General features: G+C 34.9%; 1 protein-coding gene across 2 annotated transcripts in view; it reads left to right on the top strand.

Annotated features, from left to right (window-relative positions):
• EIF3E (eukaryotic translation initiation factor 3 subunit E) overlaps window positions 1-13442 on the top strand; it is a 47119-nt gene extending 33677 nt beyond the window's left edge. For both annotated transcript variants that reach the window (XM_016959776.2, XM_063817347.1), the window contains 4 exons: window positions 474-583; window positions 11681-11783; window positions 12067-12201; window positions 13263-13442. In XM_016959776.2, coding sequence (XP_016815265.1) covers window positions 474-583; window positions 11681-11783; window positions 12067-12201; window positions 13263-13301 — 387 coding nt within the window. In that variant the 3' untranslated portion in view covers window positions 13302-13442. The remainder of the gene's footprint in view (window positions 1-473; window positions 584-11680; window positions 11784-12066; window positions 12202-13262) is intronic.
• The last annotated feature ends 1418 nt before the right edge of the window (window positions 13443-14860 follow it).

The raw sequence follows: 14860 nt of genomic DNA, 5'->3' as shown, positions 1-14860 counted from the left end.
AGACCTAGAGGGCACTTGGTTGCTGTTCTTGAAATTAAAATATTCTCTCTTAATTACACCATCTGTGGAATAGTAGCCACCTTTTGCATTCTTTTCCTTCTAATTTCTAAGTCTACTTAATATTGTAGAAATACTCCGAGCTTGTAGTCCATTTATAATTATTTTAAATAGTTGGAAGAGATAACATTATCTGCAGAGCATTTATGTAGAATAATGGATAGTACCAAACTTTGTTGTCAGAAGGCTACTTTATTAAAGTTATCAGAAACATTGCAGTTTTTAGGTCTTTATCTTGTGGTATTTGTTTACTACTTATTTAAGTCATTAAAGATTTGAACACAGTGTTCTAGAAAGTGCTGTGGTATAAAACTCATGATTGTAGAATGGAAAAATAAAGCAGATAAAGTATTTGATTCACGTTTCAGGCAATTGCTTGTCAGCATCATTAATTTTTGTTGTATTTGTACATATAGGTGCTTGTGAATGACTTCTTCTTGGTGGCTTGTCTTGAGGATTTCATTGAAAATGCCCGTCTCTTCATATTTGAGACTTTCTGTCGCATCCACCAGTGTATCAGCATTAAGTAAGAACACCGTGATTTGATTTGGATTTTCTACTTTAAAATTCCTGGAAATTTCCATTTATTGTGAATTTACACTTAATAGAATTCCAGTTAATTGGATTTTTATTTATTTTTGCTTTCAGAAGAACAATGAAACAATTTGATAAAATTATTTAAAAACCTAACTTTTGCTACAGGCTCAGATAGTTTTAGCTTGAGTGGCATAATTTTTCAAAATACTAAGTTGAAGGCAATATATGATCATCAGTTACCTTATTGAAGAGTAAATACTCTTGTACCTTTACGTAAGGAGAAAAGTGTAGTAAACATTTCTAAAATGGTTTTCAACAACAGTACAAAGGAGATACCCATTAAATTGGAAATTCTGTTGAAAGACCACTACATTTGGTAATCCTTTCCATTTAGTTTGTATGATTTAATTACATATTTGACTTCTCCTATAGTAAACTCCTATGGCATCTTAAAATGTTGAAAGATGGAAAAATTATAGTGAATTTTAGTTGTAATTTCCTGTTTTGTCAGAAAATTATTGGGAAAAAATTGTGAAATGTACATAACCTATTAGAAATTGTACACATTACAGTTTGAAAAATGACTAGTGCCCTTTGGGCACAGAGGAAGTCAAACAAATGTTTAAAAACCTACTGCTTTAGTGTTTGCTTCTGAGGAATTGTGCATAAAACAAATTCTTTTTCTTTAATGCCATTTGTTTTTGCTTATCCATACTTCGCTTGCCTAATTTTAGTGGGCTGTCCGTTGAAGTGGTTGTCCAGAGTTAGAAGGATAGTATAATCATGGAATTTTTCCTATGGGAATTGAATCCTTGCCTTCACAGTTTTATTAGCACTTTACTGTAGCTTGCAGACAGAATTTTTTAAACCTGATTCTCTTACAAATTACATGAAAATTCCTAATAATGTAATTGGTTGTGAAATAAAGAGGTAGGTACATCATATGTGGGGCTCTGGTGGACAGTAGTAACTGAATTCTTGCATTGTTCTTTGTTTTTAAGGTTTGTAATTAGGGCTTGTGAAAGAGGGATGTTAGTATTTTGGTTTCCCTTGTAGAATTTTCTCAATTTCTCATTAGAATGTGGTCATTTGGGTGTTTTTTGGTCCAGAACTGATTTAGCTACTACCGCTGTTGTGGGCCTTTTGAAAGCTGACCCTTTTTTTTGCATCTTTAGCACCTAACATACTAACTTTGTAGCACCTAATATGCTTTGTACAGTATAGTGTGAGTATACAATTTAAATATTTGTTAAGTAAATTTCTTCTGTTATTAGTGAACTTGGCATTTTTGTCCATGATAATGCTTGTCTGCTTTGGTGTTTGCTTCCGAGGTACTATCAATAAGATTTGTTGTAGCTCTTTTCCTTTAACTCTGCAGCCATGTATTCATTATTTTCTTTCTTGGGATTTGGTTTATTATCTTTTAAGAGGAACATAGATTAAGTATGTGTCCTCCTTACTGAAGGGAGATGTGCAGCTCAAAGAAGTTAATAGAGTGGGAATGTTTCTATATACCTTTATGTGACATTACCTAAGAATTTTTCAGACTTTTCTCCGTGTAGATTTTTATTACTTCCTTGATCTCTGTAGTTTTCTGCTAGACAAAAATCTACAAAGCATTTTCAGACTAAAGTCCTAGTGGCTTTCCAGAGTCTAAAAATATTTTTTTTTCTAGTAGTAGCATTTTCTTTCACTTCAGTTCTTCAATTTTTTTCCAATGTTTTACTAAGATGATTAAGAGTACATAGATCAATAATGTATGTTTTTCTTTTTCTTTCTTTTTTGGGGGGAGACACAGTCCTGCACTGTTGCCTAGGCTTGGGTATAGTGGTGCGATCTCTGCTCACTGCAACCTCTGCCTCTCGCGTTCAAGAGATTCTCGTGCCTCAGCCTCCCAAGTAGCTGAGATTACAGGCATGTGCCACCATGCCCAGCTAATTTTTGTGCTTTTGGTAGAGATGGGGTTTCACCATGTTGGCCAGGCTTGTCTTGAACTCCTGGCCTCAAGTGATCTCCCTGCCTTGTTCTCCCAAAGTGCTGGGATTACAGGCGTGAGCCACTTGCGCCCAGCATTTTTTCAAGTACTATGGTAGAATTTTCAATCTGAAAGAAATCTTAGGGATCTTCTGATCCAACAACACAGTTACTTTTCAGGTGAAGGACTTCTCAGTAGAATTTTCTGTAGTGATAGAAATGTTTTATATCTGAAAATGTGTTTCTATGTGTTCAGTACAGTATACTTCAAAGATGGCTCACATTTCAAGATCTTGAAGTATGGTTTCCAAATCTCTGTGTGACAGTGGGACTTATTTTCAAATGCAATATCATATATATGAATATATGTATTTATATATGTGTATAAGCAGATCAAAGCAGAGCCCATTCACCGTGCCTATCTTACAGTTCTGTTCAGCTTCTCTCCTGACTACTAAGACACCTCTTTGGAACACAGTTTTACAAAACACTGACTCAGAACAACTGCATTGTTTTGTAGCCAGGAAATTTAAAGCTCAAGGACATTAAGCTAGGTCTTGATAGAGCCTGTACTAAAGGTATCTGACATTCATTGTACTGTACCTCACTGTAAATTCTTTTATATTGTGAACAATTTATATTTTTAGAAATGTCAGGTTTAATTTGTCATTTAGTTTATCAGTTGAGCCAGAGGATAAAGATGAAAACCCTAAGTCACTTTAACTCTGTGTTTCAGAATCTTTGTAGAGTTTGTTTTATAAACTCCCTGTAGCCACCCTAAACCATTGAATCAGATTTATTGAGTAGGCTATGCTATGATTTGCAGCAGGGCTGCTGTGCTGTATCTTGAGGGTGGTTATTCCGAAGCACAGCCAGAATCCAAAACCACTGCATCAGGTAACCAGTTTTTTAGGCGTGTAATTACAGCCTGCTAAAGTAATGGAGTGAAAAATCAGTAATTTAATACCTTTATTATATAATGAATTAAGAAGATAAGCTTCTTCGTGTTTCTAAGGATGCTTTAGTGGGTTAGAAAGACAAAAGAAACTACCATCAGAGTGAACAGACAACCTACAGAATAGGAGAAAATTTTTACCATCTACCCATCTGACAAAGGGCTAATATCCAGAATCTACAAAGTACCTAAACAAATTTACAAGAAAAAAACAACTCCATCAAAAAGTGGGCAAAGGATATGAACAGATACTTCTCAAAAGAAGACATTTATGCAGCCAACAGACATATGAAAAAATGCTCATCATCACTGGCCATCAGAGAAATGCAAATCAAAACCACAATGAGATACCATCTCACACCAGTTAGAATGGCGATCATTAAAAAGTCAGGAAACAACAGGTGCTAGAGAGGATGTGGAGAAATAGGAACACTTTTACACTATTGGTGGGACTGTAAACTAGTTCAACCATTGTGGAAGACAGTGTGGTGATTCCTCAAGGATCTAGAACTAGAAATACCATTTGACCCAGCCATCCCATTACTGGGCATATACCCAAAGGATTATAAATCATGCTGCTATAAAGACACATGCACACATATGTTTATTGAGGCACTATTCACAATAGCAAAGACTTGGAACCAACCCAAATGTTCATCAATGATAGACTGGATTAAGAAAATGTGGCACATATACACCATGGAATACTATGCAGCCATAAACAAGGATGAGTTCATGTCCTTTGTAGGGACATGGATGAAGCTAGAAACCATCATTCTGAGCAAACTATCACAAGGACAAAAAACCAAACACCGCATGTTCTCACTCATAGGTGGGAATTGAACAATGAGAACACTTGGACACAGGGTGGGGAACATCACACACCGAGGCCTGTCGTGGGGTCGGGGGAGTGGGGAGGGATAGCATTAGGAGATATACCTAATGTAAATGACGAGTTAATGGGTGCAGCACACCAACATGGCACATGTATACATATGTAACAAACCTGCACGTTGTACAAATGTACCCTAGAACTTAAACTATAATAATAGAAAAAAGACAGTGGCTGGAAATAATACGTATTTATGTTGGGATTTTATAAATACAGCTAACATTTTAATTTGGACTCCAAGGATTTGTAATCCGTGATAATGACCAACAGAGCTAAAAATTACCTTTAAACATTACACGGGAAAAAAAGTACTTGTTCTTTAATCCAAAGGTTTTAAACCTAGTTGTACATTGAAATCATCTGGAGAAGTAAAATAACAAGAATTTAGCTTAAAAATAATAGATTTCCTGGTTTTATCCCAGGCCTTCTGAATCAAAATCTCTGTGATGTAGGCTTGAGAATCTGGGATTAAAGCTTCTCAGGTGATTCTTTTGCAGTCAGCCTTGGGGAATCATTGCTGTAAATTAGTGACTTTATAGTACTGACAACACATTAGAATCAAATGGGAAACTCTAAAAAGTAATAAACAGAAATACTAGATGACTGAGCCTAACCTTTAAAAAACAAAAACATTCTCTGGAGGGAGACCCCATAGACTGTGTTTTAAAAAAAGGTCCTCTAAGTGATTTTGATGCAAGAGCTGGCTTAAAAAAAAAAATTAAACTGTTTATTTTGAGATGATTATGTATCAGTTGTAAGAAATGATAAAAAGACCCCCTGTGTCCTTTACTCAGTTTCTCCCATTAGTAACATCTTGCAAAACCACAGTAAAATATAGCAGCCAGGATGTTGATGTTGATACATTCAAGATACAGAACATTTCTATCACAAGGATCCTTCAAGCTGCTCTTTTATAGTGGTACCCTCTTCCCTGCCACCCTGTCCTTAATTTCTGGCAACTACTCATTTGTTCTCCATTCCTATATTTTTATTACTTTGAGAATATGCAAAACATTTTCTAAAAGTTAGTGTTCAGCTTCCTAAACGGCAAATATGCTATGTATCATGATTATGGTATAATTAATTACTAGCAACCTAACTAGTAGTACAGCTCTCCAAAGAAAACGTTACAGATGTTAATGAGTGCCTCTTTTGGCCAAACACGGGGTAGAAAGTAGTGAGTACACTTTCAAAGAACTTAAAATCCAGAGGAAGAAGCGGATATTAAATAAGTGGACAAATAAATATAAAGTTACAAATTATTGAAAATATTTGTAATTTTGGGAAATTTCAAAATTTCATATTTGAAGTTACACATTATTAAAAATATGTCCATATCATTCTCTCTAGTCACTCTGCATTGGGGAACAATGAGAAGAAAATTAGGTAGGGTCAGTGAATCCTGATAACTCTCCAAATAAAATATCTTTAAGCCCCAAAATAGACTTTTTTCCACTGAATACTAACTATGGCATATTATTCCATTCACTAGTTTATGCTGGCTTATTTTTGCCTTTAATTAGTTTAAAGCTATTTGATGTTCTGTCTTTTGAGGGGGAAGGGAAAGGATATGTCTCAGCTTCTTTTTCTCCCACCAAAGGACACATTTCAAATGCTGAAAATAGTATTATAAAACCCATAATTGTTTATTAAATAACTCTTTCTATTTGTAATTTGGAACATTCTCTGTTAATAGATTTCCTGACTAAATGCCTGTAAGCACATGTGATAGTCAGCTTTATAAAAATGCATATTAAGAATGTTTTATATGTTTTTATACAACCTTATTGATATGTAGGATAAGTTACAAATCTGTTTACCATAAAGTTTGCAACATCTGTCAAAAAAGATTACTGTGTTGGGGTTTAATTTAGTATAGCTGAATCATTTTATCAGCTATGGTATGTGTCTGAAATTTAAAAGCTGTTCTAAAATAATTCTTGGACGAGTTTTCAATTGTAGATGAAAACAAATTATGGAAGTAATATTTTGGATGTGTATGATAAACATGTTGGAGCATACATTAGTATAATTTCCCAATGGGGGTTACTTAAGTTTTGAAGTTATTCTACTTTGCTTATTTTATTAAGTTATATTTTAGTTCCTAATATTTTTCTTAAAGTTCTTATTACCACATAACAATTTACATTTAGAATGTAAATGTATGGAGATAAACAGTTTCAAAGGCCATTATCATTGCATTTCTGCATTATCAATAAGGTTCAGTTATTTATAAGATTATAAAGAGATAATTTTCAGTTTTCACATAAGGATTTAGCATTTCTCAATTTTCTCCTCTTTTCTTTGTCCTGTTTCCTCCCAATCATACAGTTAAACATAGTTTACACTTAACACTGATTCTTTAATTAGTTGTCTTAAACTAATTAGAAAAAGACTTGGAGTACTTTTCTTTGGATATGCTGAATAGTTGGCCAGTAGTCTTCAGTGAAAACTAGACCAGAGGTTTCTATATCCGAATGGTTAAATCAGCAGTATTTTGAAATAAATTGTGCCTATCAGATAAAATTTGGAAAGCCAGGTTATTCAAAGAGGTAATTAATAAGACAGGTGAAATATCAGATCCCCAGGCCTTATTTTTCCAAGTGTTTGTTAAGATGAGAGGGTGGGGGAAGATGGTGGCTATGGGAGGGTTTAGAAAAGGAAGACCATTTGAAAGATTAGGCACTCAAAACCTGATAGAAAATCTAGAGTTGATACAACCCTAATCAGTTCCCTAAATTAAGACTTATATATCTTCTGTCCTTAAGTGGGATCTCTGGTATTTTTTACTTCCTGGAAACAAAAAAATATTTCCCTAAATCAAGACTTAAATTTATCTTGTGTCCTTAAGTGGGATCTCTGTTATTTTTTACTTCCTGGAAACAAAGTATTTCATTTTGTGCTAGAAGCATGAACATGTTTAATTAAATTGAACTGAGGATGAAAGATTTGTTTTTGCTTTGTCTTTTGAAATAGCACTTAAGAATTCTGTGCATATCTTATTTAACATATTCGATGTTGTGTTTTGTGTGTGTGTCAGTTGAGCAGCAGAGCTAGTTAGGTTAAAGATATTTATAAAGGATTTATAGAACATATTTAAATATCTACCTTAAGCTGCCTACAGACAAGGTTGAGATTTTTAGTGTAATCTAAATAATCTAGAAATTTGGGTGTTTAAAATCTGGATTGGACTAGATATTTTTCTCAGAAATTCTGCATTTTGATGGATTTTGTCTTTTAGTTTATTAATAAATTGAATTATTTTCAGTAACATGAGGCAAGCATGTTCTGGGATAGGTTACGCCAACTTTTTGTCTTTTTAAAATTGGTTTTATTTCTCCCTAGCCACTAGACCACCAGGGACAGCCTTTTAAGCTTTGATAGGATATTACACTTTTATTGTAAAATCTGTAGACTTTGATGATTTCTATTAGTCCTTTTTTTTCCTTTGCATTTTGTAGAGACAGGGTCTTGCTGTGTTGCCCAGGCTGGTCTGAAATTCCTGGGCTCAAGCAGTCCTCCTGCCTCGGCCTCCCAAAGTGCTGAGATTACAGGCCTATTAATCATTTGGTTTCTTTTACTGTGTGTATTTTCATGTTACTGAAACCAGATTATTTCTACATTCTTTAATTCAGTCAGAGTGATAATCAGCAGCTTAGATAAACTGAGATGCCATCAATTATTTACTAGTATTCCTTGGGCCTTATTTCAGGTTTTTCTTTGACCTGATTCACTTTGAAAAGTAAAGATCAACAAATAAAAGATCAACAAGCACAGTGCAAACAAAGATCCACAAAGTAAGATATGGCTCAGAGCGTGCAGGCATTTATGGATCTTGATGCTTGTTGCAAAATTACACCAGCTATGTTGGAATGAGTCTTAGAATATGGATGTAAAGAAAGAGAGAGGGATAGAGAATTCTAGTTAGAGTTATTACATAAGATGGAATTTTTTTTTAATAAAGACACAGGATCTTGTTCTGTCACCCAAGCTGGAGTACAGTGGCGCAATCATAGCTTACTCTAGTCTGAAACTGCTGGGCTCAAATGATACTCACACCTTAGCCTCTCGAGTATCTGGGACTATAGGTGCAGGCCACTGTGCGTGCGTGCGTGTGTATGTGTGTGTGTCTGTGTGACCATGCCAGTGTGTGTGTGTGTGTGTGTGTGTGTGCACATGTGCACAGAATCTTGCTGTGTTGCTCAGACTGGTCTCAAACTTCTGGCCTCAGCCTCCCAAAGTGTTGGAATTATAGGTATGAGCCACCACATCCAGCCTAGAATGGAATTTTCACTCTATGGTCTTAAAAATCTAAGATTAAATATCATTTCCTTAGGTAAGCTGTTCCCAAATCTCCAGATTAGAACTGGTAGACCTTTTTGGATTTCACATACATAGGTCCTTCCACTTTTTCTTTTTTCTTTCTTTTTCTTTTTTTTTTTTGACATGGGGGTCTCACTTTGTTGCCCATGCTGGAATGCAGTGATGCCATCTCAGCTCACTGTAACCTCTGCCTCCCAAGATCAAGCGGCGTTTAAGTCAAGACCCCCTTGACTTAAACTCTGTAAAGGCTGGCAACAGAGGATGTTTTGCCAGTAGCATCTAACACGGTTGGTATTTTGTTGAGTAAATGTCAACAAAGTAAAAGGTTTGGTTTGGTTTGGCTGGCATGTTATATTTATGAAGGAGAATGATGGGAACTTGGAAAGTTAAAAGTGTTGAAAGGAATTTGGAAATAAACTGGGTATAGTAGTCTCCCCTTACCCAAGGGGATATGTTCCAAAACCCCCAGAGGATGCTTGAAACTGCAGGTAGTACCAAACCCAATACAGACTAGGTTTTTCCCTGTGCACACATAACTATGATAAAGTTTAATTTATAAGTTGAGCACAGTAAAAGATTAACAACAATAATAATAAATAGAACAATTATAACAATATGCCAGCATCACTACTCTTGTACTTTGGGGCCATTACTAAGTAAAATAATGGTTCCTTGAACATAAGCTCTGTGATATCAAGACACTTGATAGCTGGAATAGCTACTATGTAACTGATGGGCGGGTAGCGTATACAGTGTCGATATGCTGGACAAAGGGATGATTCAAGTCCTAGGTGAGACAGTAGGACAATACAAGATGTCATCATGCTAGCCAGAACAGTTTACAATTTAAAGCTTATCAATTGTTTATTTCTGGAGTTTTCTATTTAATATTTTCAGACTGGGATTGACTGCTAATAACAGAAACCACGGAAAGCGGAACTACAGATAAGTGGGAACTACTGTAGTTGGGTTGCAGAACTAACCTGGCAGATGTGTAAGATAGATTGTAGAGACTCAAGAGGTTAAGTAGTTAGAAAACTAAGAAACAGTAATGGAGCCTGGACTAGGGTAGTGACTAGAATAAGAATCAATCAGACAGTAAATATTTATCGTCTCCTGTGTATGAGGAGTCATGCTGCTAATTGCTGGACATAACGGCAGTGAATGAGGAAGATACGGTGCGTGCACTTTGGTTACATGTATACAGTCTACCTTGGAAGCAGATATTCACTAAAACAACTATAGCAAAAATAGGTGCTATGAAAGCACCTAACTGATGTATCACAGATGGGAGAGGTGTCTTAGAAGGCTTATGAGGGTCTTATTTTAGCTGAGACCTGATAGCTTCCATGAAGATAAAAGACAGTGTATAAACACACATACATACATGCATGTATACTAGATACTCTTAAATATTTTACATGCATATGTAGGTACTCTTCCATCAGCGGAACTTACTTAACCTATTTACTAAGACTGGTGTGTTTTTAATTCTGATAAATTAAGCTCTGCAATGGCCCTCTTCAACCTGATCATAAAATTGGAAAAATACAAAATGCAGATTGGTTGATATCAAAGAGTATTTTAGATCAAGATCTTCATGGTCTGGTCTGCTCCCTCTGTCTCTTTTATCTGAAATTCAGTCTCTCTCTCTCTCAATCTCTCCCTCTCTCTTTCTCTCTCTCTCTCTCTCTCTCTCTCTCTATATATATATATACATACATACTATATATAGTATATAGCTCCAGGGAGTGCCCCCACAGTTTATAGCACAAACATACACAATGCCCGTCAGTTTTATTTATGTTTTTCCTGAGATTATACTTATTACTGATGCTCTTTATAGTAGGCTTACTTTTTTAAAAATTTTATTTCAGTAGCTTTTGGAGTACACGTGGTGTTTCATTACATGGATGAATAATATAGTGGTGAATTCTGGGATTTTAGCTCATAGCTTAGCTCCCACTTATAAATGAGAACATAAGGTTTTTGGTTTTCCACTCCTGCATTACTTCACCTAGAATAATGGCCTCCAGTTTCATCCAAATTGCTGCAGAAGACATTATTTTCTTCCTTTTCATGGCTGAGTAGTATTCCATGGTTTATATATACCAGATTTACTTTATCCACTCATTAGTTGATGGGCACGTAGGTTGGTTCCTAAGTGAATTGTGAATTGTGCTGCTATAAATATATCTGTACAAGTGTCTTTTTCATATGTCTTCTTTATCCAAAGAAACCTTTATACAAAGGTTTACTTTGTATAACCATTATATAGTTGTCCCTTGATATCCTTGGGGGACTGGTTCTAGGACCCTCCTGGATGCCAAAATTCATAGATTCTCAAATGTCTTAAATAAAATGGGGTGATATTTTCATATAACCTATGCATATTATCTCATATACTTTTAATCATCTCTGGGTTACTGTTAAAAATGTAAATGCTATGTAAATAGGTGTTATACTGTATTGGTTTTTCATTTGTATTATTTTTGTATTCTTTTTTATTGTTTGTTTGCTTTTTCCCAAATATTTTCTATCTATGGTTTGTTGAATCTGAGGATGTGGAACCTGTGGATATGGAGGGCTGACTTATATAGAGGGAACATCATAAAACCTTTTTCTCCCTTAGATCATTACTTCTTGAGCACCTGGCAAATGTAAAGTACTGTTCTAGAAACTGAAGGATTTCCGTAAATGCAGAATATGTTACCCTACCCTCAAGGATTTTACAGTCCAGTTGGTGAATGGAATAGGTCGTGCATAGTACAAGTCAATAGGCACAAGCACATGAACAAATCAGACAGTAGGGGTCATGGTATATAAGAGAAGGGTGATCCAGAAATACCAAAAAGTATGCAGAGTGTGAGTCAACACTGTGTACATAAAACTAAGTTTTTAGGCCCAGTTAATTAACATTGCTGTTTTTACTTTTTCATTAGCATGTTGGCAGATAAATTGAACATGACTCCAGAAGAAGCTGAAAGGTGGATTGTAAATTTGATTAGAAATGCAAGACTGGATGCCAAGATTGATTCTAAATTAGTGAGTATTATGTTAGCTATGCTACATACTATCAGTTCCTGATTATACTTTTGGGAATTCTTAACTAGGACATTTTATTACCTCCTTTAATAATTTATTTTGTTTTAATGTAAAACAGTTCTTTGAAGGCAACAGAAGCCTCCTAATTTTTTTCTTCCTTGGTAAATATTGTCATCTCTATACAGTGCATTAAAATATGCGCAAAGGTATGTCATGCTTTTTACTTACCTGAGAAACTCAGTCATTAACATTATAGGATCAATTTCCCTGTGTTTCCTTTTAGGGTCATGTGGTTATGGGTAACAATGCAGTCTCACCCTATCAGCAAGTGATTGAAAAGACCAAAAGCCTTTCCTTTAGAAGCCAGATGTTGGCCATGAATATTGAGAAGAAACTTAATCAGAATAGCAGGTCAGAGGTAAGAACCACACATCTTCTATTCTGTCTGGGGTTTAGCAACCATGTAATTGTTACATGAAGTTTCAAAGTGTATTGATATGAGTTGTAGCTGATTTTGTTTTTCTCTTTAAAGATATGAACATTTTTAAGAAATTACTAAACAGAAAATTTTTTCTTAGATGTATTATATGCATTAAACATAGAAACTGAAAAAGAAATTGTGTTCCTAGTTTATTATAACTATTTTTCTTTTGCTTTGACTCTTCCTGTGTGACTTCATTAACTCATTTCCTCAGGGTTTTCAACACATCATTTTGATACTGGCAGATGATAACTTACATGTGTAGCCCTCTTTCAAGTGTTTGAAATGTGTATTCTTTCTAAATCTAAAGAAATAATTCTGTAAAAATGTTGATCTTATTATATGTATTAGTGCTGATCTTATACAAATTTCATTATCTTTCATCTGATATTCATATCAAAAATTAATCTCCCATTTTGATAGAGATCCTGCATGTTAGAGATTGAAGAAACTTGAATGGCCTTATAATTTTGGAATCCTAAACAGTGTTGTTTAGACATTATGATTATGTGTAACTGGAGGGTAGGAAGTCATTAGGAAGCAGTTGTGGGATATGCAGAGACCCCATTTGATTGAAATTTTAGGAACAAATTTGTGTCCGCAGAATAATCCTTTAGTTCAAATGAGAAGGATGCATTAGAATTCAAGTTGCATATTTTAGCCAAGTTTAGAATAACTGAGCCTAGAAAGTAACTTTCATATGATGTTTTTTTCTGTATGCTTTAGGATTAATTTGTATCATTTATTGTTCCAGTATTAATGATACTGTTATTGCTATATATTTTAATTGGCCAAAAGCTATACCAGATAATAATTTTGGTGTTTGTTTTGTCCTGAGTGGGACATCTGACATCTAGTAATTGCAGGAGTTAAGATCTTAGAATGGTTTGGCAAGAGACTATAGTGCTGAAGTAAATGCTGTGTCACTTTCTTCTATGTTAGTTTTTTTCCGAAAGTATTTTCTTTTCACCGTGTTGATTTCTTTTTGCATATTTTAGGCTCCTAACTGGGCAACTCAAGATTCTGGCTTCTACTGAAGAACCATAAAGAAAAGATGAAAAAAAAACTATAAAAGAAAGATGAAATAATAAAACTATTATATAAAGGGTGACTTACATTTTGGAAACAACATATTACGTATAAATTTTGAAGAATTGGAATAAAATTGATTCATTTTATCTTGCTGTCAGTTTTCTTGCATGTGCAAGTTTGTGTTTTTTTAACTTTCTTTTTTGGAATAATTATATTCAGAGGAAGTTGCAAAAATAGTACAGAGAAGTCCCTGTAGGCTGAACCCTGTTTCCCTCAATTTTTTCACTTTGTGTTACTATGGTACAGTATCAAAACCAGGACGTTGACATTGGTACAATGTGTGTACAAATAGCTCCCTACCATTTTATCACGTGTAGATTTGTGTAACCATCACTGCAGCCAAGATAGAGAACTATCATCATGATCTCCCTCATGCTACCTTTTTGTAGCCATACCTACCCCCAACCAACTCTAACCCTAGGAACCACTAATATGTTCCTCATCGCTATATTTTGTCATTATGAGAATGTTATATAAATGGAATTACATAATACACAACCTTTGAGATTAGCTTTTTTCATTCATCACAATGCTCTTGAGAGCCATCCAAGTTGAGATATATATATATATATATATATATTCAGTAGTTAATTCCTTTTTTATTGCCAAATAGTATTCCATGGTATTGATGTGCCACGTGGTTTAACCATGTACCTATTGAAGGATATTTTAGTTGTTTCCAGGTTGGTGCTACTACAAATAAAGCTGTTGTTCCTTAATTCCTTAAAAGTGGCTCCTCAGTCACTCACTGTATAGTTACGGAGACTAGGCATATAAGTTGAATTTTATAAGTGTCAAATATTAAATACAGACATACTGTTTACTGGATACTGGAGGTATTTAAGAGCTACAAAGCCCTCACTGGGTCCCTTTTTTACATAGAAGTGGCTTGATTTTTCACTTTGGTTGTTGAACTGACAGCCAGTCAGATAACAGAAACTTGTTACTGCTCTCAAGGAGGAGATTCAAAGATAAAAAGGTACATACTGTTCTTTTATTTGACATCTGATGAGGCCACCTTCCATACTCAGTTTAGAGACTACGGTAGTTAGGTTGCATCTGCCATTCAAAGAGCATGGAGACCTCCCAATACTAAACAGCATGGGGGTCTACAGACTTTTTTTTGTAAAAGGCCAGATATTAAATCTTAGGCTTTGCAGGCAGTATGTTCTCTGTTTTAGGTATTCAACTCTGTCATGTAGCACAAAAGCAGCCTTTGTATGTAAATGGATGCTTATGGCTGTGTTCCAGTAAAACTATTTACAAAAACAGGCCAAGGGCCAGATTTGTTACACCTGCTGTGGTTTCCAACCGTTGGCTTGGGGTATTGGTACTTCTAAGCTTTAGTCCAAGGGTGCTGAAACTAGGAAGATTATTGGTTAGGATAAGCCAAGTACTATTTTTTTATTCATCTGTAACCAGTATTGTGAAAATGCCAGGTATAGGGCAGGAAAAAATACATAAAGAAATAAAAGAGGATTCTTGGTAGTACAAAATGGTCAAG

Source organism: Pan troglodytes, chromosome 7 (genome assembly GCF_028858775.2).
Source record: "Pan troglodytes isolate AG18354 chromosome 7, NHGRI_mPanTro3-v2.0_pri, whole genome shotgun sequence".
Taxonomy (NCBI): domain Eukaryota; kingdom Metazoa; phylum Chordata; class Mammalia; order Primates; family Hominidae; genus Pan; species Pan troglodytes.
The sequence above is the reverse complement of the archived record's forward strand: the minus strand, read 5'-3'. Positions and strand labels throughout refer to the sequence as shown.